Raw genomic sequence first — 23683 nt, 5'->3', positions numbered from 1 at the left:
TCTAACTATTAGCAGTGTTCTTCTGGTGGCATCTAAAGGTGTTGGTAGTCAGGCAGTGCTTGTTTGTACTTTGAACACTGGGACAGACCCTGTGAAAATTTCACCCAGGAGTTAGCATTGTGCACACTGGTCCTTTTTTACGTGAGAACTGTACATTATAGAAATACGCAGTGCTCCTGCGTTGTAGAAGACAGCAGCTGGAGAGCAGGAGAGGCTGGTGGCTGGATGGCTTAGCTAGGGCTGTGGGTTTGTGTGTGCTTCCCCACTGAAGTGGCCTTCATGAGGAATGTCTGCTTGCTTCTGCAGGGACTAATTGGCAAAATGTTCACTTTTGATCAGCCTGTCTTCCTGCACAGAATCACAGAATCACATGGGGTTGGAAGGGACGATGGTTTTAGATGTGAATATTCACGATCAGGGCAGAGACCATCGAACCCACCTTGTGTTTGCTCCGTAGCTGTGGTAGCACTTTTGCTGGGATACAGCGAATGATCTAGGGGTGAAGGTAATGGAAACAAGTTTGCGTGCAGCTACTGGAATGAATGAGGGTGTAAATTTGCCATGTGCCTGCTTCTCCGTGGTGCCTGCCAGCATGAGCTCTGCCATTACAGGGTAAAGTCAATGAGACTTACACCCTGATGGAATAGTGGTACCCTCTTCCATGTGTACTGTGGGTACTGAGTGTTAAGCACATACAGGCAGTAATTACACTCTGGCTTTGCCCCAGGGCAACTTTTGTCCGATTTTCCTATTCCTTGCAGTATTTTCAGCTAATGCAACAGCGCGTTTGAGCAGATATCCAAGATCTTGTTCCAAACGCGTGAGGAGTTTCTTGTTGCGTAACACCTGGCTCCCTTCCCAAATGGCACCGTGCTTTCTTAGGCTTTAAACAGCCTCAAAATGAGCTGCTCTTAGCTGTTCTAGGCATACTCACTGGGGATTCCCACCAGCTCGTCTTTGATCATGTCCCACTGGATATTTCCTATACCTTCTTGCCTGTGGAAACCCATAAGCTATGGGTTTGGAGGTGACTCATAACTTCTGCACTGTATGTCCCTTCCCCAAATGATACAAAAATAAAATGAGACCATTTTGATGTTACTAAACTAATTCCAGGGCAGGACATTTAATGCGTCATGAAGCAGAAAGATGTTATTAAAGATTTATCCAAGCTTCCTTACTTTATTGGCTGAAATGAGCCAATATGTGTACACTATGGACAAACAATACGTTTCATTTACAGTGACAGAACTTAAGAATAGCAGCCACTATTGGATCATCTTAGACCTTCTGTAGATCGCAGGCCATTGTGTTTCACCCACTTATCCCTAAATGAAGTAAGGTGCATTTTCTGGTCATCTTGAATCAATTTAGGCATTTGCTCTCAAAAAATAAGCAGATTACTAATACATCTACGTAATTATAGATTTCTCCCGTAAGAAGTTCCAACAAGAACTAGTAAGAAATAAATATTAAGCTACCAGAATGTGTCATTCATTATCTCCTATTTTCATTTTATAATTCTTGTAAAAGAATAGGTCATCATAGATCATAGACTATTTCAGTCACAAGGGACCTGCAATGATCATCTAGTCCAACTGCCTGACCAATTCAGGGCTGATCAAAATTTAAGCATGTTATTAAGGGCATTGTCCAAATGCCTCTTAAACACTGATGGGCTTGGGGCATGGACCACTTCTCTATGAAGCCTGTTCCAGTGTTTGACCACCCTCTCAGTAAAGCAATGCTTTCTAATGTCCAGTCTAAACGTCCCTTGGTGCAGCTTTGAACCATTCCCACACATCCTATCACTGGATACCACGGAGAAGAGATCTGCACCCCCTTCTCCATTTCCCCTCTTCAGGAAGCTGTGGAGAGCTATGAGGTCACCCCTCAGCTTCCTTTTCTCCAGACTAGACAAACCCAGAGTCCTTAGCTGCTGCTCAAAGGACATCCTTCCAGCCCTTTCACCAGATTTTTTGCCGTCCTCTGGACACATTCAAGGGCCTTCACATCCTTCTTAAGCTGTGGGACTGCACACAGTATTCACAGTGAGACTGCCCTAATGCTGAATACAGTTGGATAATCACCTCTTTTGACTGTCTGGTTATGCTGTGTTTGATGCACCCCAGGCTGCAGTTAGCCCCCTTGGCTGCCAGAAATTTTGTCCCTCTTTCCTAATGGCAGACAATTGTAGACAGTGGCTTTTATAGCATAGAAGCAGTTCAGTCTAAGAGCCAGAGTTCAGAAAAGACTAGCAGTTCAACGTAAGAATTTATGATCACTCAACACATATTCCCCGGCAATTTCCAAGTTATAAGGCTCATATATAGCATTATTTATGTTGTAGCTTTCCTAGCATGCTATACTCAGCACAGCACATTCATGTAGATATGAAGTGACTCCTTCCACTGGGCTGGAGTACCGTCGCCAACCTTTAGTCCACAGCCTAGTTAATCTTTGTTAATTATAAACCGTGAGATGCCACTGCAGACCTGGATAGCATCCTGCAGAAGCAGGAATCTGGCCAATAAAAAAGTAGATTTACTTTGTAATCTTCACTGGGTTTTGCTGACAGCCACTGCAGAACAAGATCAAAGGCACCAGGAAACGAGGTGTTTTTAGCAATGCAGAGATGGCTTGCTTTTAGTCAGAGCTGCCCACCAAATGTGCTGGCACCATGTATTGGAGAAACCAGGTACCACCTCTGATGTTACCTGCCAGTTCCAGGAACTTGGATCCACTCTATCTGGACATAATGCAGGGATACCTATCACAGAAATTTTGAGAGTCCTACTCAAGGCATGAATTTCACCATGGTATCTAGCACCCCTTGGTTACACAAAAATTATATGTTGACTTTTCTTGAATTAATATGTATACATTTTGCTCAGTATCACTACTTCTGGCCCAAAACCTTCTCAAAAAAAACCCCACCTGTGAGTCCCATAAGCCTTGTAATTCAGTGATGGAGAATACCAAAGTGAGGAAGTATGATCTAGAAATGCCAGTTCCGCAATCACCTCAAATTCCCTAGTGGAAGTTTCAGCAAGGATAGTATTGTACTTATGGCTGAAAAAGCGTGTCTTCTGTAGCTGATTTAAACAAGTGAGGAATAGCAGACTGCAAAAGCCTTTATCATTGCAGACAGGAAGAGGCAAGTATGAGGGAGAAAAGAGAAACTAGAATTCTTGGATGGAATGTATTTTTACTTGGAGTTATACTGAGTGCCTTGGTAACAACATGGGTCTAGCCAAACCTAACGTTGCTGTCCAAAGAGACCTCACTTTTCCTGAGCTTGCTGGTGAGAGGTGATGAAGCATCATCTTTTTCCTCCTGGTAGATCCTTGAGCAGAAAGTAATGTGGGGACCTCTCTGGGTACATGTATGTTACTCCAACCACTGTGAGCATGCTCAAGTTCATGTCAAGTCCACTCTAATATCCAGTTATCGGTTCTGAGAGAACAGTTGCTCCAACTATCTTGTTTTGAACATAGGACCTCAAAAAAGTTTTGTGTTTGAGCTTCAATAGCAGGTTAACCCTTTAGGTTCTAAGGGAACAATCAATTGGAGTTAGAATTCAGCATGCAAGAAACCACTGGGCTGTAGCAAAATCTTCTGTCTAAAACTGTGTTTACTTGAAAGCCAAACAGCTCTAAAGTGTGGAAAGCTCCCTAAGGGAGAAAGAACATTGTCTTGGTTTTGATAAAATGCAAACGGCATAGCCTCCATAGTTAGCATTAATTCACTTACCTCTTAATATAAATTCTTGTATATAGGTACTGATATAAATGTGCTATTTAGATTAGTATAATTAGTTGAATTCCCTTGGAGATAAAACTATTACTCAAGAAAGATTGATTAATTATTACAGTAGTTGCCTGCAGAGAATCCAGTTTGGTTTTTTCATCAGAACAGATAATCATCTCGCAAACCTTTGTGCAGGGTGAAATTTGCACTAATTTGCCCAGAATACAGTTTTGCTCATAGCTTATTTTTGTTGTAAGGGAAGTTCTGCTTGCACAGAATTGCTGGTCTCCTCAAAGTCAATGGCAAAACTCCCAGTAACCTCACCAGGTCAGTCCAATTTTTATTCAACCAAGGAATGCAGAATAATGAGAAATAAAAAACAAACCTCTTTTTCCATACTATCACGAATATATCTCTCATAGTCAGGTTTATTCTTTATGTGCTTTTATGGCTGTTACTCTTCAATGCCACAACACTGATACTGCAGTAAAAGCCCAGTATCTTCCATTTTCACTCTGGTCTCCAGTAACGCATTCTGATTAATAATAAAGAGGACAGTATTTAGGGGAACTCCCCACCAAACAATATGGAACATCATATTTTAATGAGGTCTATTCAAGTGCAGCACTTTTAATAGAATTTCTAACCATTTGCCTCTGAAGATAAATTAAATGGATTAAAGTCCAAATTGCTGCAGTATGGAGTTGATAATTTTTCACTCTCTCCATATCAGCAGCAGGAATTGGAATCTATATTTTGCAGAAGACCTTGGTGGAGTATTTGACAGGGGAAGAAAGAACTATGTTTGCTAAGGAGGAGAATTTAGTGTATCTTAACAGATATGTGCAGATTATTTAATTCCAACTCTTAGTAAGCTTAAGTATAATATTTAAGCACAGGATAAAATGGGAATTAATATCTGATAACCATTAGTGATAGAAAATGATATATCTTTGAGTAATACTTTAGGATTTGGGAGTACCTGTTATAAGAAACTTACGTCTATTTTGTACGAGTTAAGCTATGTGGATGATCTGGTGGTATCAGTGATACAGGACAGATTTCCATAGACAAGAGGACAGGAAAATCATCTTGATTGCCTGTAAGCCAACAGACCTGTTTCCTGCCCTGTTGAAATTAAGGTGAGATGATCAGATAAGTTTGATTATCCTGAATAGGCTATCGTAATGCTTTATTTTGTATAATTAGCTAATTTATATTGTGAATACCAATAGCAGAAGAGGGACTGAACTCAGACTGCATCCATCTTGCTTTGAATCTGTGTTCATGCATTTTTCCCCATTTCCAGATACTTACATCCCTTATTCTGTAGCCTCAAGCAAATTCAGACCTTCTGACCTATTATGTTAATAACCTGGTTTTGTTCTTTAAAATAACCTCTACTGTGGATTTTAAAACTATCTGCTATATTGATTTATTCTTAATTTAGTCCTACCATTCCATGATCAAATTAAGTAAAATTATTTTTATCTGTTACTGTAAAGGCAAAGTATTTAAAGAAAGTGCTTTTAACTTTTACAGTTTCCCAAGTAGCATCTAAATACTCTTATGTGCGATGCCAGTTTCGCCAAATATTCTCATTTAAAAACTGATTTAATAAAGGTTTATAGGTTTTGTCCTTTTTCCATTATGATAAATTAATTAGTATTCATTAAAAAATATAATACTGATCTGTTAGACCTTCAGCACTGACCACGGTTGGAAAGTTGGGGAAATATGCACAGACAAACCCAAAGTTCTTGCAGCCCTAAGCATTGCAGTCCCACCTGCAGCCACCCACAGGACTCTCAGATTCCCCATAGGAACCCAAGAGCACTTTCCTCAAAAATCACACTCACAGCCACAACAGGGGCCTGACCAAAGGTCTGACTGGTCCTGTCTCCAGCTCAGTGGAATCAACTGGCGAGGTGCGTTTTCTACCCTGAGATGTATCTCTTGCAGCGTGGGTGTGCTGAGAGCTGCAGTTTCCCCAGATGTGCTGGGGAAGAGGAACTTTTCTTCTCTGTTTTCTGCTTTGATCCTAGTTATTTTTGGCAGTTATTTTGCTTTTTTTGGCTGCTCCTGAACACTGAGTTGCCCTTTTTGTGGAGGAGCCGGTGAAGGGCTCAGGATCTCTAGTGGCGGTGGCCAGAGCCCATTGCTGCGTGTGCAGCATTTGGATGTTTACTCCCACCTGGCACCTCATTATCGGGACACTTCTCCATCTGCCGATTTATGACCCACTCACGCAGTCTGTCATCCCTCCAAGCTGGCCCTTGCCCCTGCTGACCTGCCTAACTTCGTGTCATTAGGAAACTTCATCTCCTCATCGGTCATTCTGGTGTTCACGTTATCTGTGGTTATGGTGAAGAGTGCAGGTCCCACAGACCTCTGTAGAGCTTCACCTACTTCCCCCATTGCTGTATTTACTCCCCACTGGTTTCCTATCTTGTACTGAGCCCTTTATCCACTCCAGCACCTTCCCTGGCTGCTTGTTTTCTCTAACGCCCTTTGGAGTGGGATTTTGTCAGAAGCCTCTTAAAAACCTTAAAAAAAGGGAAGCTGCATGTCCTTTATCAAATGTGCCTGTTTTGACCCCTGTCAGAGGACACTGGTGAGGCTGCAGCTTGCCCGGTAGGTAACACCAAGCAAAGACCTGTGCTTTATGCCATGCTGGGATGCTCGTGCCTCACTATTGCTCACCCTCTCTAGCACTTACCACTCTGTTTCAGAGTTGAGCTGCAGCTGCGTGGCTGAACCCCTTCCTTCAAAATGTGGAGGTGGAGTGTGTGCTCCTCTTCAGTAGCTCAGTACGTACAGCAGCCTCCCACCCATGTGCTAGAAGGAGCAGGAATCCCATCTGCCCAAGAGTGTCCCCTCATTTGCAGGCTCTCCAAGGCCAGGGGAACCCACATATCAGCAAAGCTCATCTTCTCAGAATATATGAATATAAGAATATGTCCTTATTTATTGGGAAAGCATGATGTGAGGAGGGCATTTGCCTAGAGGAAAAAAAGTGAGGCTCTAGGCCTTGTTCCAATGACAAATACAGGACAGAAATATTTCTTGGAGATGATCTTAAGATGAGAGATGGAAACAAATGTGTCTTTGAATCCTGACAGGGTCTGGGTGTAAGAGAGGCACAAACCTGCTTATGAGTCATGATGCTTAGGCATCCCCAGGAACCGATTCTTTGGCATCTGAGGAGCTCTAGTAGGGTTGGGGGGAGGATACAGCTGGTGCAAGCAACCTTGGCAGAGCTAAAGCTAATTTGGAGAAGGAGGGAATGTCCCTTGATGCAGAAATTAGGCTGTGCATGCTCTCATTACTGTTCTGTGCAGCAGAGACATAAGCCTTTGGTAAGGTTGATACACAGAGATTACTGGCTTCCTAAATGAAATATTAACAGTTCCTTAAAACCTGCTATCAAGGTGACCTGTTAAAGGAGAGATCATCGTGGACAATGGCATGAGAAAGCTGCACTAGCTACCAGGTGATCTGCCAGGCAATAGATGAGTCCCTTAGACCTCACTCGTTAACCTGACCAACTGTAAAGAAAATGCCTGGGCAATATATCTGAATAAATATCATTTCAGATTTAGACAACCACAGTGGCAATTAGAGATGTAAATCACTTCATGGCACTTCATCTTCTCTTCACAGGATGATGCCTCAGCTGTTTTTTAACAGCTTAGCTCAAAAATCCTGGACAGTTAATGCATAACTAGTGTGGTAGACAGGGATGGGATAAAAACACTTTGAGGAGTTTGAGAGTCAACTACTGAGAAAAATAGTATTGTGCATCCAGAAAACCACCACTGGAAGTCCTTGTGTGTGTTCTTAGGTATGTTTGGTAAATAATTGTGTTGGAACTAAGGGTCTCCCACTGAGGGAGTGTAGTAATTACTGGGTGAGGAGGAAGTCACAGAACATTCAAGGTTGTGAGAATAAGCCCTGTGTAGTGTCCAGCTTGGATCCCTCTGCATGTCACAGGTTTCTAGAGCTCTACCCATACTGAGGTATGTCCTGTCTTACAGGACTTGCCTCAGCTCTTTCCCCCCTATTTATGATAAACATATAATATTTTTGCAAGCTTTACAAACTTGCAATGCCCAAGTAGCTACAAAACATTTGAGAGGCTGGAAAATGGACATGCCTTGAGGATGGCTCATTTTTAGTTGTCAAAGAGACCTGTGAGGATTCTTCCTTCTCTGAGATTTTTTTCCAGAAGCCGGATTTAAAGAGCTGTTTAAGAATATGCTTACGCTGAAGTACATTCATAGCCTGGGGAAGCTGGGGGAGTTGTGCATTATCATTAGGCACATGTTTCAGTCCCTAACAGATAGGACCTCAGTCTGTGAAGGTCACTTTCTCACTCTGAGGGCACCCGGCACTTGTGTAATATTTCTTTTGCTCATTTGCAGACTAGTCGGCAGCATCTATAGCAGTTCGTGGGTGACAGCTCTATATGCTCGTGTGGCTGGGCCCAGCTCTGAGCCCACCAGTGCTGTCTGCTGTGGCTTTACTGTCTGTTCCTGACAGCAGTGGTGGGGAGGTGGGACTTACCTCACCCAGCTTCAGACACCCACGCTATAGACACCTACTTCTGAGCTTGTCGTCCCAGACTGTTTAGAGCTGGTAGAGAGAAACAAGCACTTGGGAGAGGGTGATTCATCTGGCTTGTTTTAGGAGGAGATAAATTGTGCTATGGAAATGTCTTTTTTCTGTCTACTAACTATGCAGAAAGTGTAAATGACTGTCTCAGATACACAAGTCTGCACAGCAGATGTCTCAAACTGAGAAGATGAATGCCGCCCTTGGTTTTTATCAGTATCACATTTTTAACATCTACAGTGAGGTACAGTGTGCTCCTATGGTAAGCCTTTAACTGGCTGACTGTGCACAGGAGTCTTAAGCCTTAAAGCACTTCTGAAGTGCCCTGGACAGACTATTTCAGGGTGTAACCTCTGGTGGAGTGGATTTTCTCTAACCCAGTGAAAGCATAAGTAGTCAGTGAGAAAGGGCACATCATCTAAGGCATCTACCTTACGTGGGCTAAGCATGGCCTTCCAGTGCCTGTTTTTGTCCATGGCCTCAGCTGGGAGCATTGAGTGAGTAGTTCAGGTAGAGATGTCCCTACCACAGGTTATCTGAAGTCAGCTGAGAGGGGTCTCCCCCATAACAGAGGAAACAGAAGGATGGCAGTTTTCTGGGGTTGGGGATCCTCATGGGTAACGGCATTGGCAGTAGCATTGGAGGTGATTTCCTTCCCTTGCTTCTGAATGCCCTAGGAGAGAGGTTGGCTGAAAGGGAGGGAAGAGGAGTGGTTCCAGTTGGGATTTATGAAACAGGAAAACTAATGAAAAAACGGGAGAATGAAAAGCCAAATTTAGTAAAAGCAAATAGGCATTTTTTCCTCTATCTCAGTATTTTGATTTCGTCTTTTGGCAGATACAGTAGCATACAGAGCAGTCTGCTGCACAGGGTAACGGAAGAAACCCATTAAAAGTCTGGAGGAGGATGTCCAGAAATAAAAATCTTTAACATCCTGCCTCATCCATTCTGAAGAGCCATTTTGCCATCTTTAAATTCATGTGCATTCTGTTGCCTTGAGCAGTGTTAGAAAGACAGTGAGGAGCTTCTCATCTATGTGTGGGTTTGATGTCACTCCATCTGTGCACCTGTGACTTGGGGTGACAAAAGCTGTTCTTTTGGGGACACCGGGACTGGGCAGGGAAAGGTACAGCTCTGGGTGTTATGCATGCAGGCAAGTCCACAATGTGGTAAATTGAGGATGGCACTACATAGGTGTATATCATCTGTAGTGTCCACCATTTCCAAACACAGTCTGGCTTTTGGAGGGGCAGATTATGTCCCGGGTATCCTCCAGGACATGCCACATCCACTAGAAAAGGCTGTGTCCGTTTGCCATCTGGTCCTCCAGCAGCACAGGAAATCATGAGGGCACAATGCAGTTTCACTGATGGATAGTTAAAAGAAAACAGGACATGCCACATCCACTAGAAAAGGCTGTGTCCGTTTGCCATCTGGTCCTCCAGCAGCACAGGAAATCATGAGGGCACAATGCAGTTTCACTGATGGATAGTTAAAAGAGGTCTTAGCTTGTAACTGCTAATCATTGGATCAGTGATTTTTACCCCAAAATATGGCACCTATCATCTTGAAACCCATCATGCCTAGGATATCTTTGTACTCCATCCAGCATGTAAATGCATCCAAAGAACGAGCACCCCCAGAAATGTGGGCCTCGAGCTGCAAGATCACTTCAGAAGTGATACACGCAGTATTGTCCTTTGCTGGAAGTGAATGTTTCTTTTGTTGTATTTAACACAAAATCAAATGTACCTGGACAAGTAATTTTGCTTATGGAGCAGAGAAGACATCAGTAAAGTTTAGCTTTATTTCATAGGAAGTAATTGCCATGGAATAGAGTTAAAAGGCAGTGATATTCATGCAAGTTGTCCAAATGAGCTGCTGACTCATGCGTATGTGCACAGCGCAGCGGGGAGCAGGGTGGGCGGCTTCAGCCTTTGATGAGGAAAAGATCCTTCCCAGTGTCTGTTGTGGAATGTCCACCAAACACTGCGTTATTTTATGTTGAGTCTTTGGTGGATCAGATGATATAGTTGTGATTTTCCCTCTTTTCAGTGATTGCCAAGACTAGTGGCCCAGAGGGCCAGACATGTTATCTTGCTGTCTCAGTGATCGAGTCTTATTTTAGAAAAAATAACACAGCTTCAGTGTTGTGATTCAGAGCACCTACTCATCTTGGGATATCATATACCCTAGTGGCTTAAGGCATGTTCCCTAGTGTCAAATACCTTCAGCAGGAGGGGTTTAAATCCTGGTTTCCTGCTTCCTCTGGGAATAACCATGAAGAGGGGGACAGCGGGTGGCCTGCTAGCTGTCTTCTAAAAGGAGGACATTTTTTCCTACCTCTCCAAGTAGTTGGAGAGATGCAAACTGTGAGTGGAGGGAGGCTCTTCCCTGTGTTGACACAGTGGCACAAACCCCTTCTAAGCTTTCACGTGGCACACTGGCTGCCTACGTTCATTTTTTCCTGTGCCCAGCTCTCCCTGTGGTCCATGGGAAGGATGCTGGAGTTCCTTACAGCCTGTGAAGTGTTTGCTGTTGCAGTGGCGATGCTCAGTAGAAAAGCCTGAGAGGAAAGGATAAGTTCAGTAATCATTGCGGGACTTGTGTGGTGGACAGCAAAGAAAGTGCTGGCAGCTGCCCATTACGTGGTGAAGTTAAAAGAAATGAATGTTTCATCGTTCAGTAAACTGAACCCTGACAGGTCTGTGCAGTGAGTGAGGCAAGAAGCATTAGTTGCAAACAATATTTACAAAGAAAATGTGTTAAAATTATTTTGAGTGAATGAGGGGTTCACAGGCAGCCTATTTTCATTTCTAGCTGCTTCTAACATATAGCAGGTAGCTTGTAACCTTTCATTCCGTGTTTAATAGAAAGCCACATTAACTTTGGATAATTCATTGGCCTGCTGGTGCATCTCCTGTTATGTGGGAAGCTGCCCACACAGTCTTCTATTGAAAACTGAAATAAGTGGAGAAACCAGTAACATCCCCATCTCTCTTAAAGCCGCTCAGAAAGACTAGATGTTTATATCTTTCCTGCTCTACACTCTTTAGACTTCAAGATACCAAACAGAAGCCACAGTTCTTCCCGTTACAAAATACAGCTTTACTAGGCAGACTAATGGTACTTTTAGCTCAGATCATGCATTTCTTACCTGCAAAGAAATATATAGTTCTCTCCATTGGAATAAACCTTTTCTTTAATGATGTATTAGCTCATGTAAATACAAATTTAGGTTAACCTGAAATAAGAGGTTTGAAGAGATATTCCATTCCAAATACTGGTTCTCACCAGGATAAGGAAGGATTTTTTGTGTGTGGATCTCTTAGTCTGAGTTGAACATATATAAATGTTTGGAAAAAATGCGTCTCTCATTGTTCTGGCAGTACTTATATTTCTCTTTTCACTTTTCAATACATGCAATGACCTCTGGACGCTTTTGAAGTTGTAGGTTCCTGGCTTTCAACATGAATTACTACTACATCCTCCTTCAAGTGAATGGACCAACTAAACTGAAGTCAGCCTTTCACAGAAATCACTGCTGAGCGTTGCATGCAACTGAGTGCTTTAGCGGTTGTTGAATGGGGTGAATTTAAGAAAGGCAGTGTCCTGCTGCTGAGGTCCGCCAGCATGTTTTGATCTTGGTAGGAACTGATCCACCTGACCTCACTTTGCTCAGTCATTCACAAGCTGTCCACAGTATCTGCTGATAGTGGTACGACAGCAGGGCTATAATAATTCACGTTTAAGGATGTAAAGGGCAAGGTTTTTTAGTGGAGAAATTTCCAGCAGCATCTAGGCTCAGTTATGCTGGGACAAAGTTCCAGTCTGGTCTCATTTGGTGCGGGACTCAAGCTAAAAAAAGTTAGGGTTGTCTAGTCTGAAAAGCTCTTCAGGGCAGCCTGTGGGTTGGTCTAATTTTTGCCATCTGGTTACAGCTTCAGGAGACCTGTCTTGCTAGGGATCACTGAAATACTTGGTGATCCAAGATCAGTATTAATTGCGCTCCTTGCGTTGCAGTGATCATGCTTTAACTGCAGGATTAAATGCATTGTCCCCTCTCTCCTTTAAGAAACATCGTATTCCATAAGTGGCCCAATTCTGTGTTTTCCAAGACCATAATAATTCCAAGTGTTGTTGTAATCACCATTGCTGCTTTATTAAACTCAATGCCATATTTTACGTTCATTTACGTGTCCTAACAGCATCAGTTTAAGTGGTGTGTTAAGCCTTTCTACGTATATCAGAGCAACATGTAATTTTCATTTCCATTTTATGCGGTGGCTCCTAAATCTAGAGGTGATAATTATTATTTGCCTTGTAATTATGCCTCAGTTGAACCAGAGGCTTTGCAATGATCTAAAAACGAAGGACGCTTTGTGGCAAGACCTGGTGGGTTTTTTGTGCTGGCAAAGCTCCACGTGACTTCAGAAGGGCCCAGGATTTGAAAAGTGCAGTGCGGGCTGGATTTCCTTAGTAAGCCTTGTGTTTTCTTCTCCCCAGGGGATGAGCGCTCGCGGGAGTCCCCAGCCCCTGCCGAAGCACAGATGCAAGCCGGGGCGGAAGGCAGTGGAAGGGTGAACCGCTGTTGCTGGAAATGCTCCGTGACGCAAGTCAAGAAGATTTTCTGGGGTGTGGCTGTGGTCCTGGGTGTCTGCTCCTCCTGGTCGGGTTCAACCCAGCTAGCAAAACTGACCTTTAAGAAATTTGACGCACCCTTCACTCTAACGTGGTTTGCAACAAACTGGAACTTTTTATTCTTTCCTTTGTATTATCTTGGACATGTTTTTAAGTCAGCTGAAAAGCAGTCTCCAAAGCAAAGATACAGGTATGGGAGCTTTTGTTTTTAGTCCTGTGGCTCTTGTATGCTGCTCTGTTTGTTGTGGACGTTTCATTCAGATCAGCCAGTTAAATCAAGGTTGCATTTGCTTTCCTCTTCAGGTTTGTTAAAGGATGTTCTGAATACATTCTGTGTCCTGTGCTAGGTGGTATTTTATTATTCTTAATACAACTTCACTTCAACAGTAAGAAATCCGGGTTTATTTCAAATACATATACGAATCACGTAATGAAAGTCCACATTTTCTGCAATTGCTTCTCAAGAGTTTTCTGTTCAATGATGTACATTTTCTGCAATTGCTTCTCAAGAGTTTTCTGTTCAAATCTCTGTGAACATCATTTCTTTATTAATATCTTCTTCTTCTACCCACAGCTGGCTTTTGTGTCAATCTCTGAGTAAGCTAAGTTAGTTTTCTTTTCCAAACTCAGGGCTAGTGCAGTGCCTTGAATAGCCAAGTAAAAAGTATTGCAGTATTTTCCTGGCATTATGCCCCTGACATCAAAGGCCAAGCTCTGATCCCAGTTAAACTCGAGCTGTTGTGTTTATTTCCGGGAGGAAGCAGAGTCATAACCAAAGGCAGCACTTTGTCTTCAGCACACCTTGTCTTTATGGCAAGCCAAACCCACAAACCCTGAAGCGCGCTTGGAAAACCCTGAGTGCCCGTCCTCCGCGAGGGGCTGAGGATGCTCTGGCTGCTAGAAGGGCTGCCTCTTGGTGAGCGCTCCTTCACCTCATCTCGTTTTGGCCTGAGAGGTGTCTGGGACAGATGGGATGACTCAGCCATCAAGATGTCCTGTGTCAGAGAGCTTCCCCGATACGTGGAAGGATGTGAGCGTTTTCCCCTTCTGTTACACAGTGGGGCTCGCAGCCTTTTAATGAAGTAGCTGAGAAAGTAAACAGTAAAAAGTACACATTTCTCAGCTTCCAGCTGTGCAGCAGCGAGGTGGAAACTCACTACAGGAAAAAAATCTAAGAAACCAGGGTACTCAGGCAATGCTCTACCTCAGATGACTAGGGTTAAGATTATAAATGCTGAAATTGTGCTGCTTAGCCGTCATTACAATTCCTTCTGTAACAATGATCTTCTAAATCATTTGAGGGCTTCAGATAAAGGAATTTCACTGTTCACTGCAGGTCCTAGAGCAGTATCCAGAAGTTTTAAAGGCATTTTCATAGGATGTTGTGCTTCCTGCACTTCAGTCTTCAGTTTGTATTTGTTATTTACTCCGCAGCAAACATGGTTGCTTCAGAGATGAGAGGAGTATAGAGGTTAGAGAAAGCAACAGTTTTATTTACAACCGATAACAAATGCTAGCCTAAAACAACTACCTTTTCATTTCTTTGGTTTTTAAGTATTTTTCTTTCCAGCTGGTCTCAGATAATGTTTTAAATACTGCTGAATTCTGGGGTGAGCAGTTATGGTTTGCCAGATCCCTGGGGTTAAAACTCAAGCATTATAGTCTTTGTTGCTGCAGTTAATTGATGTGGTTGGTAGTTTTATGTCTTCCATTTAATTAAATGATAGCTGGGTTGAAGAGCAGGTGCAAGCCCTGAAGCCTGTTTGGGATGCAGGGGAGCATCATGACAAGTAAGCTTGCAGCAGATTTGTGTATCTGACCAGCAGATTGAATAGGGATAATTTACAGAGTTTTTTCTTGGTGTCAGAGTAGACTTGGGCATTTGGAGACACAGCTTTGGTTCCTAGATTTGCTGCAGATTTTTGTTTTTCAGGAAGTCACTGTAGACATCTGCTTTCCTTGTACTCTCTGTTTGTTGGGATGAGACAGTCCTTCAGAGGACTGCCCTTACCATGTGTCTGTTTCAGCACGTCTACTATCTACACTGAGACCTTTCAGTGGTCCTGCATTAAGAATTACTATAAAAAGAATTACTGTTCATCTGCCCGCTCCATTATGACTGAGATGCCACATGCACGTAAACTTGAAAAACTAAGTGTTGAGCATCCCCTTTTAATTATTCCACCTTTTTGCATATAGAGAGAGACATATACAGAGACTTTGCCGCTCTATTTGAGGCATTACTGTCTTCAGGAGAGCTTGCATTCCAGGCACAGTTGGACATGTTAGAGAGGCGTTGCATTGCATGGGTTTCTGGGTAGTTAAAATAAGACAATTCTGACCTAGAACTAACAAATACCTTGCTTAATCACTTGCTTCTCTTTTTATCCATCACCTTCATTTATATTTTTTATACTATCTAAGCTCTCTGACAGGCATTTGCAATGAGACAAATGAAAAGGTGGTAGTGGAAGAAGGTGGAAATGTGACATCTAAGTCACCTTAACAGTGAGGTAGTAGGAGGTCTTGCCTACACAGGTTGCTAAAATCCACAGGCACCTAATTTTTTTTGGCATCAATGCTGCCCAAGGACACCTGGGCAGCCACATTGTCCTCTGCAGGGCTGGGCACTCAGCATCCCCTCACCACAGCACAGGCAGTGCCTTCCCACCACCCCTTCCTCAGTGGGTGGCTTTGTGGGGCCTTGGGTCAGCAGGATTGCTTTGGGTCACCTCGCTGGACAGCTAAAGAGCATGTAACAGCAACCATTAGGAAAAATATACAAAAGAGGGACCATAAAATGTAGGAACAGTGAATAGATATATAGTCTCTCCTATACAGATCTTATGTATGTGTATATATATATCTACACACTATGCTGTATATATATGAATTTGTACGTTCTTTGGTTTCACAGAAGAACATAGCTGTTGTGGACACAACCCAGTTTGAAGCTGCACAGATTATTTTTACCCATTTTACAGCACATATGATTGTAATAAATTTGCCACCAAAATTTTATAGTAGCACATTAAATTTAAGAGCAGGTTTATTCCATTTATTTATAAGATTTTGAGCATTAGGCCATAATGTAAAGTATTAAGAATTTCTGAATGACCCATATTGCATGGTAAGGAGTTGTTCTGTTTAAGCGGAAGTAGATTATCAATTGTGTCCACAGCATGGGGAGAAAGTCACCCTTCAAAGCAACCCAAGACTTATGTATTCACATCCAAACTGCTCTGGTCTCCCTGTGCAGCTCCATCAAATGCCAGAGCTGTGCTCAGGTGTAGGCCACTTGGGGAGAACTTGTCCCACGCTCACTACCAAGGATGCCACCCACCCATGGCACAGGACTGTGCGTGGGAGTGATGCAGAGAGCTCTGGCAGGCCACTGAAGAGCACGCCAGGGTCAGCGCCGCTCTCTTTTCTTGTGCAAGTGCTCACTAGCTTAAAATAAAATTACAGTAACTAAATTATCATTCATTTCAACCACTGTCCAGTCCAGAAATAACACATGTAATGATTTATGCACCTAATGGATCATTTAAGGCTACTTAATGCTGGCTTCATACTTTTTGCTTCCAAACGGCTTTATAAAATGACACATTTAATCTGAGGAGCTACCCTTCGTCATACCTACATTATTAATTTATGAGGTAACATAAATTAAAAGCACTAGAGCTTAAAGCTCTCTGGCTACATGGAAGATTAAATTAAAATCTCTGTAAGATATTGCTTAGCCTTGTGCATCTCTACACAGGACAAAACACACCTTTTATAAAGATGTACTCTCTGTGTGCAAACTTGGCGAATATCAGAGGATTGTGTGCTGTTTTAGCAGGAGAATATCTCAGAAAGCTTGCTTATTTTGATGGTACAGTCTTACCTAATTATTTTTTGAGAAGGAAAGGGCAGGACCTTCCAGAATGGTTTGCATGACTGTTTGTTTATTTGGTTGTCATTTAGATCTTGAGTTTTATTTCATAAAGCATTTGAGCTAAAGAAAACTCCAGAAGCTAAAACTAAGTGTCTTCCGTAACCTTGACTAGAGCTGATGTGTTGGGTGAACGAAAGACTGGTCACATTGATCCGCAACCTTGAATATGTTTTAGCATGTTCTTTTTCAATGAGTCAGAATTTTGTGTCTATACTGCCCCCAAATTAGCACTAATTCTTTCAGAATTTGAAGATTTTACTCTGACAAGAAAGAAAAAAGTTGCAGGTAACACCAAAGTATAGTTATTTCTTTGAAACGTAACCAAAATACTGGGGCAACAATGGTAGAGGACTAATGTAGTAGACCTCACTGTCTCTGATTTAACAACATATTAATTTCACAAGAGTCACTTCTGTTTTATATGTATATGGCTCAGAATGGAGATAGCTCTTCAGTAGCCATAAATTATCAGTGCCATAGCTTCACGTGATGTCCAGCAGAATGTGGGCCAGTTTCTAAATGTGTTTCACATGTATTTCTGCTAGCGTGGAGGAGATAGGGCACTAGCCTGGCATCCCCAGTAATTCCAGGAGTTGGGTCCATTAGTTTGATCCCGACTCAAACAAAGGTGCAACTCCCTGCCCCATGGGCACTGCCCCCCGCTTCTGCAGCAGGCAGGGAACCTAGACATGCAGTGCTGGTAACCAACCCCCTGGCCACGATGAAATTTTAAGGGGGAAGAAGGTCAGAGCCTGATTTGGCATGACTGGGTGCTTTTTTACTATTGATTTTCAGCATTTTGTATTCATGAGTCTCTCTTACCCAGAAGCATTAAAATGTTGCAGTGTGGTCAACTTTTTTTCATCCTACTGATTTATATTACTACTTAGGTGGGAGCTTCACCACCAGAGCAGACAGCATTAATAGAGTCATAAATAAGCCACGAAGGCATCAAGACATGATGAATACAAGTGTTTTTAGCAAATGTCACCCAATGAAGCATGTTTTCTTTCAAAAAACTTCAGTTTATAAACTCTATTTGTCCAATTTGGTACATTAGCCTTAAAATAATATCTATTTACTTTGTGTTCCTCAAAATAAAATCACTTTACAATTCACGTTGCCATTAGCTTGATGGGGGAAAAAACAAAGGACAAAAAGGACCCTTGAAATTAAAAGATACAACATCTCATTCTTGCCTGAGTTAGATAGATACAAGCCAGGAGTAACTCCAAGTTAAATCAGTTTGATCTCTACAGCAGTCTGTCAGGACTTACCTTTGTGCATGGTATTGAAGTAATTAAAAGAATATGTGGATATTGTGGAAGAGGTTTATCATACTCATGGTCATCTGTATCTCTCCTGCAGATGTCTGAACTGTTGTTGGTCATGTGTTATTGATGGGCCACAGTATCACTTCTCAGGCTGTTTTCACTGAATCTGCACTTTTCTTCCAGGGGTTCTAGCTGAAGACGGGGCCAAATCATACTATTAGCAAGTAGCAGTAGTAGTGAAGCCTTCTGCTGGAACCATGTGGTGTTTGTGGTAGGGGCAGTGCTGGTGGGCATCTGTCCGATACCCAACCTGCTGTGTGTTCGGCATCAAGCCAGGGCCATGGAGCTTTTGTTTGGGCTTAGCTCAGATGAAGCCCAAGCCTCAGAGCTCAGGGTGATGCTGATGTTGGCTTCTGTTTCTCAAAGTTAAATAATTACCTCTTTCTGACTAAACCTGAAGTAGCTGCTGTCTCTTTCCTTTTGAGAAGGAAAGTGTGTCCCTGTGGGATGTGGGCTAGGGGTGCATTATCCCAAGGGAGTTCTGGAGGTCCCTCCTTGCTGCTGCCTTGACGTAGTGCAGCTATGCTGCATTATTGCCAGATTATCACATAAATTCTCATTTCAGCTGCTTCCTTGTTTTCTTAGGTGATTAAAGATTAGTGTCAGGGTTTCCTGCTCTTTGTGGCTCCTGAAAAAAAAAAATTCTAAGCCAGCTGTCAAAAATATGCTCTGCAGTCTGCCTGTTATTGAGAAAATAGGTAGTCCACCAGATCTAGAGTAGCCTCGTGCTCGTGTTAGTCTTTTCTACATGCTGAAGACAGTACCAGAGGTTAGATCAGCAGAGAAATTTGCCACAGCTAGCTCCTCAGTGCCCCACTGCATATTCCAGCACTACCAGCTTGGAGCTGAAAGCCCAGTTTCCTCCTAAAACACATGGGGAGAGCAAACACCTACAGAGGAGACACAAACATGAGGCATGTAAGGTGAACAGCAGGAAAGGCTGAGGTGGAAGAGAAAGTCTGTTTGCCAAACTTTAGCTGTTAGTGGGAATTAGTGCCTAACTAGATTTGAGGTGGCACTCCCTCTTGATGTTTTCCATCAGAAAGCTTAAAGAACTGCTCCCAGATCTGTGTTCAAGGTGGTAGTTTTTCTGTTCCTCAGATGCATGGTACAGGAGCTTGGTACCTACATTGGGTTGATGATGTGAGTGGCTGGCAGAATGCCCCAAAATTAATGCCAGAGTCCTAACTTCTTCAGAGGCAGCTCTCATAATGCAGAGCCTGCATGTGGGTCTTGGGCACATAAGGTGGCATTTACATGCTTATCTCCCTTTCCAAACCAACCCCAGATTTTACATCTCCTGGAAACACCTTTAAGATAATTTCTTTAAACTTCTGTTTGACTAGTTTGCTAATTCTGCCTTTGAGAGCTTCTGTGCCTAAGCTTCTGTGAGAAAACGGTTGTGGTTCCTTCTTTAGTAAACCAGTTCCTTCTAATTTAGCCTCCCAGTTTACTCTTGGGGACTGCATATGTATTTCAGACCATGATGTTCTGGAAACAGCTTAACGTTCATGCCTGGTGAAAAGCTTTCCCTTAATCTGAAGATCCTTTATCTGTTGAGGATCACCTCTTCTGGGCTTTTGGACCTTTTGGAATGCTAATCAAGAATGAAAATCGGGTACTACCTGATCAGGAAAAACACATGTTTTTTAATCTTGAGCCTGGTTTGCAAAATCATTCCAAGGATGATTGAATTAAGCGGTGTCCTGTCATTTTGTCTTGTTCCATTACTTTTGTCTTCTCTGCTGTGGCTTGAACAGATGCTCTAAAATAATTACATTATATGACTCCTATGAGGTAACGGTGCTTGAGGCAAGGACTAGAGAGAGAAGTAATTGTTCTTGTTACCTGCAGACGGGGCATGTGCTACAGAACAATGTATTTACGAATGGCTTTTGCCAGGGAAAAATGTGGTGTGTTGCAGCACTGAATGATCTCTGGTTAAACTCCACTTCATTAACTGGCTCTTCCTCTGGTTAGTAGCTGCCGAGCTTCTGTGCTGCAAAGGCTTTTCCCAGGACACCTCAAGAGCAAATCCACCTATACTGGTCCTACCTATGCTGATCCCTCTGCACTGACTGAGACCATGGAAACAAAGAAGTCAGGTTGAAGGGACCTCAGGGGTCACCTCCTCCTTTCCCTGCATCCGGGCATGACCTGCACACGCAAACAGAAACTTAACTGCATTTTATGGCTGGCAGAGGTAAAAAAGGATTGGGAAGAGAGTATGCGGTCATGTTTACTGCGTGGGAAAAGAAGCAGAAAGCTGAGGTGAGCACGGATATGCTGTTTTTCTAGTCATCATACCATGAAGGAAGACAGAATTCGTAGCTGGTCCTTTCGCAGGAAACGTTTTACCTCGGTCATCGTATCCAGTATCTTGACACCCAGTGCACAAACTCATTAAATGTGGACTATCCTAGACAGGTTCTCCCATGCTGTTTACAACAGCAACATAAACAGCAACAAAACTCAGGAGGGAGTGAGAAGGAATTCTGCATATTTTTCTTTCAGCCCAGATCTGTGTCAAAATATCTTGAAGGCAGCTACCTTTAAAGCTGCTTTAAAAAAGGAAAGTGCCTGTATGGTAACAGACTTCGTAGCTATAATTAACAGCTCTCAATAAAGACGGATGATACAGTGAGAAGTGTCGGAGGCTGGCAGTACTACAGAAGTGGAAAAAACCTTTTTGTCCAGCTGCCTAGTGGTTATGGACCGTGTCCAGATTTCCCAGGATTGTTTGTGTTTGCATGAAAAGGCAGCCTCATATAAATGCACAAGTACCTAGCTGAAGATCCTGGTCAGTGCAGGTCTGCGGGAGCTGGCCAGGCTTGCTTGTTAGTCAGAGCTATAGCTGGTAAAAACAGAGAAATAACCCAAGGTGAAGGGTGCTTGCAACATAGGTATGTGAACAGGGCATCATAAATTGGAAAACCCTGTCAAGTGGCTACATAATGTTGTCTGTAAACATCCACAGGGTTTTTCGGAGGGAAACAATGGTAAGATAAGAGCTGATGGGCAGACAGGTTCATATATGTACTCACGCATGTACAACCATTTCTGTGTTTTCCAGTGCTAAAACAGCTTTCCAAATGGCAGCTTTCTGACAGAGAATCTAATCCAAAATGGAGAAGACAAACAAAATCTGGGTTTTTTTTTATCTTGTTTGCCTGCTTTGAGTAGCAGGTAGTGAAGACCACTTCAGCCTAGCTGTAGAAAAGAAGTAATCCCCCTGTTGGTCTGTTTGTCAGTCTTTGGGGTCGGGGCTAAAGCTCAGCAAGTTTAAAGGAAAAAGCCTGATTTACTTTATGGCTGTATGGTCACTGCCATATGATTTGGGCCTCTTGTCTTCAGCCTCTTGTCTTCCTCGTGTGAAACTGGTATTGGTTGCTCGTGGTTTCTTGATTTTTAAATCATGTTCCTTCTCTTTGGGGCTGGAGGGCTGTTATTCATTTACTGAAGCTGCTAATTTCATGAGCACTTAAGAGACTGCTACAATGTTTCTTTTGTACCTTTGAAAATTTCCCTGTTGTCATCTTGCATTTGCACTTGCATCGCATCTAAAAACTGGTTTGCTTCACCAAAATACTGTGTGTTGTTTGGTTTTTTTTAAATTCTTTTCACTGTCTCTATTGTAGAGGCTGGCCAGGCCAACTGAAAAAATGTATCTTGCTTTTTCTGCACTGAACCTATCGGTTTCTTCAGTAGTCTGGCTTATTATGCTTTCAGCTGGGTGCATATAGATTTCCAAGTACAGAAAGATAATTCTTCAGCTATGAAAAGTTCTTCTATTAAATAGCAAACTAGAAAATAGCAGGAATTGCACCTCTACTTCACTACCTCTTAATAGTACCTAGAGTAAAAATGGAGCTACAGCTCTATAATGCTGTCTGATAATTTCACCATCTAACAAATGGTGCCCTTGTTAGACCATCTCACCATGATATCCTGAACATCAGGTCATAGAAACATGGAGCAATTCTGGCTGCTGGGGACCTGGGCTCAGCTCGTATCTTTTTTTTTATTTTGTTAATGGTTAGTGATCTGCAGACACTGAATGCGACATAGCTATTATTATTGAAATATATGTGTACTTTATGGCATCTCTTCATGTGCTGTCTCTAAATTACACGTACCCATTACATATCTGCATACCAGCAGCAGATACACGTTCTGTTGCTGTTTGCCCCTTTTTTCCAGAGCTTGAATATTTATCTGTCCTCAGGCGAGAACATGTTGATTCAAACCCTCAGGATTTGATTTATTTTTAATTAACCTTGACATTTAAAAAAAAAAAGTATTAACCCACTACAAAGTGTTTCTGCTTAGCTTATTTTTAATAATCAAACAAATTTTCACCTATCGTTTTCAGTATTTCATGAAGTTCTCTATATTAAATGTGATGGGTCCAGTCAGCACTTGACCTTAGCTGGCACAGCTCCACTGAGTTCCATAACAGCATGCTGATTTCTGTCAGAGAAGGGTCTGGCTTGGTGAATATTACAAGTATCAAGTTAATAACTACTTCAACATGTTTCATCTTTCCTTCTTTCAGAGGTAAACTCGGGCTTTGACCAGGCTAAAATTGACCCTACTCCCCCACATTATTTTTTAAAAAGTTTCTTTTGATTCTGAAGAACTGAAGTAGAAAAACTTAATCTTGAAAAATAGTATCCTATAGAGGATACAGTGACACACAGACAAATGGTCAGCTGCCTTCCATTAACGTACCTGCAGACGTGCACTTGCTCATGAAATTTTTAGCAATTAAGGCCAACCCTCTGAAAGTCTTACAGCATTTAACGGAGAGCTCTATCGATTTCATGGATTTTTCAAACAACTTAAACAACCGTGCTTTTCTGTAGTTCCAGGTAATTCCTATAATGCTTTCTGCCTTACCAAGTTCCATGTGGCTTTTACTCTTCATCATGAGAAAGGGATAACTGTAGGGGGATATGATAAAGGTCAGCTAAATCATGCATGGCTTGGAGAAGGTGAGGAAAGATCTAAGTGGCATCAAACAGAGTGAGTGAGGTGTTTGAAACAAGGGAAGAGCTTTCTAAGGGTGGGCAGCCGAGCTGAAAGAGTGGTTAGTGCGTCCTTGGGAATGGGAGATGGTGGGGCAAATGTGGCCTGTTGTGGGAGCGAGTTCTGCTAGAACGTAACACCCACATGAGCTAGGTAGTTATTTTAGCTCTTCCATGAGCTAAGCTAAAGCAGTAAATCCTACATGATTTTGATGGACAGCATGCCTAGTGTAGTATTGCTAATGTGTTGAGTCCTGGGGCTGGCTGCAGGTTCTTAGTGTGGGATGTTCCAGAGCTCAGCAGCCACAAAGCCATCCAAGTTACAGGGGTCCAGACAAATCACTCAGGAGTATCCAGGGAAGATTTGAACATACCAG

The 23683-nt window shown here is 42.5% G+C and overlaps 1 protein-coding gene across 1 annotated transcript in view; it reads left to right on the top strand.

Moving 5' to 3' along the window:
• SLC35F3 (solute carrier family 35 member F3) overlaps positions 1-23683 on the top strand; it is a 112659-nt gene that overhangs the window by 51723 nt on the left and 37253 nt on the right. Inside the window, exon 2 of the mRNA XM_014950844.1 lies at positions 12871-13195. Within this exon, the coding sequence (XP_014806330.1) occupies positions 12871-13195 (325 nt within the window). The remainder of the gene's footprint in view (positions 1-12870; positions 13196-23683) is intronic.

The sequence above is a fragment of the Calidris pugnax genome, unplaced genomic scaffold, assembly GCF_001431845.1.
Source record: "Calidris pugnax isolate Ruff unplaced genomic scaffold, ASM143184v1 scaffold24, whole genome shotgun sequence".
Taxonomy (NCBI): Eukaryota; Metazoa; Chordata; class Aves; order Charadriiformes; family Scolopacidae; genus Calidris; species Calidris pugnax.
This window is presented reverse-complemented; position numbering and strand designations above follow the sequence as displayed.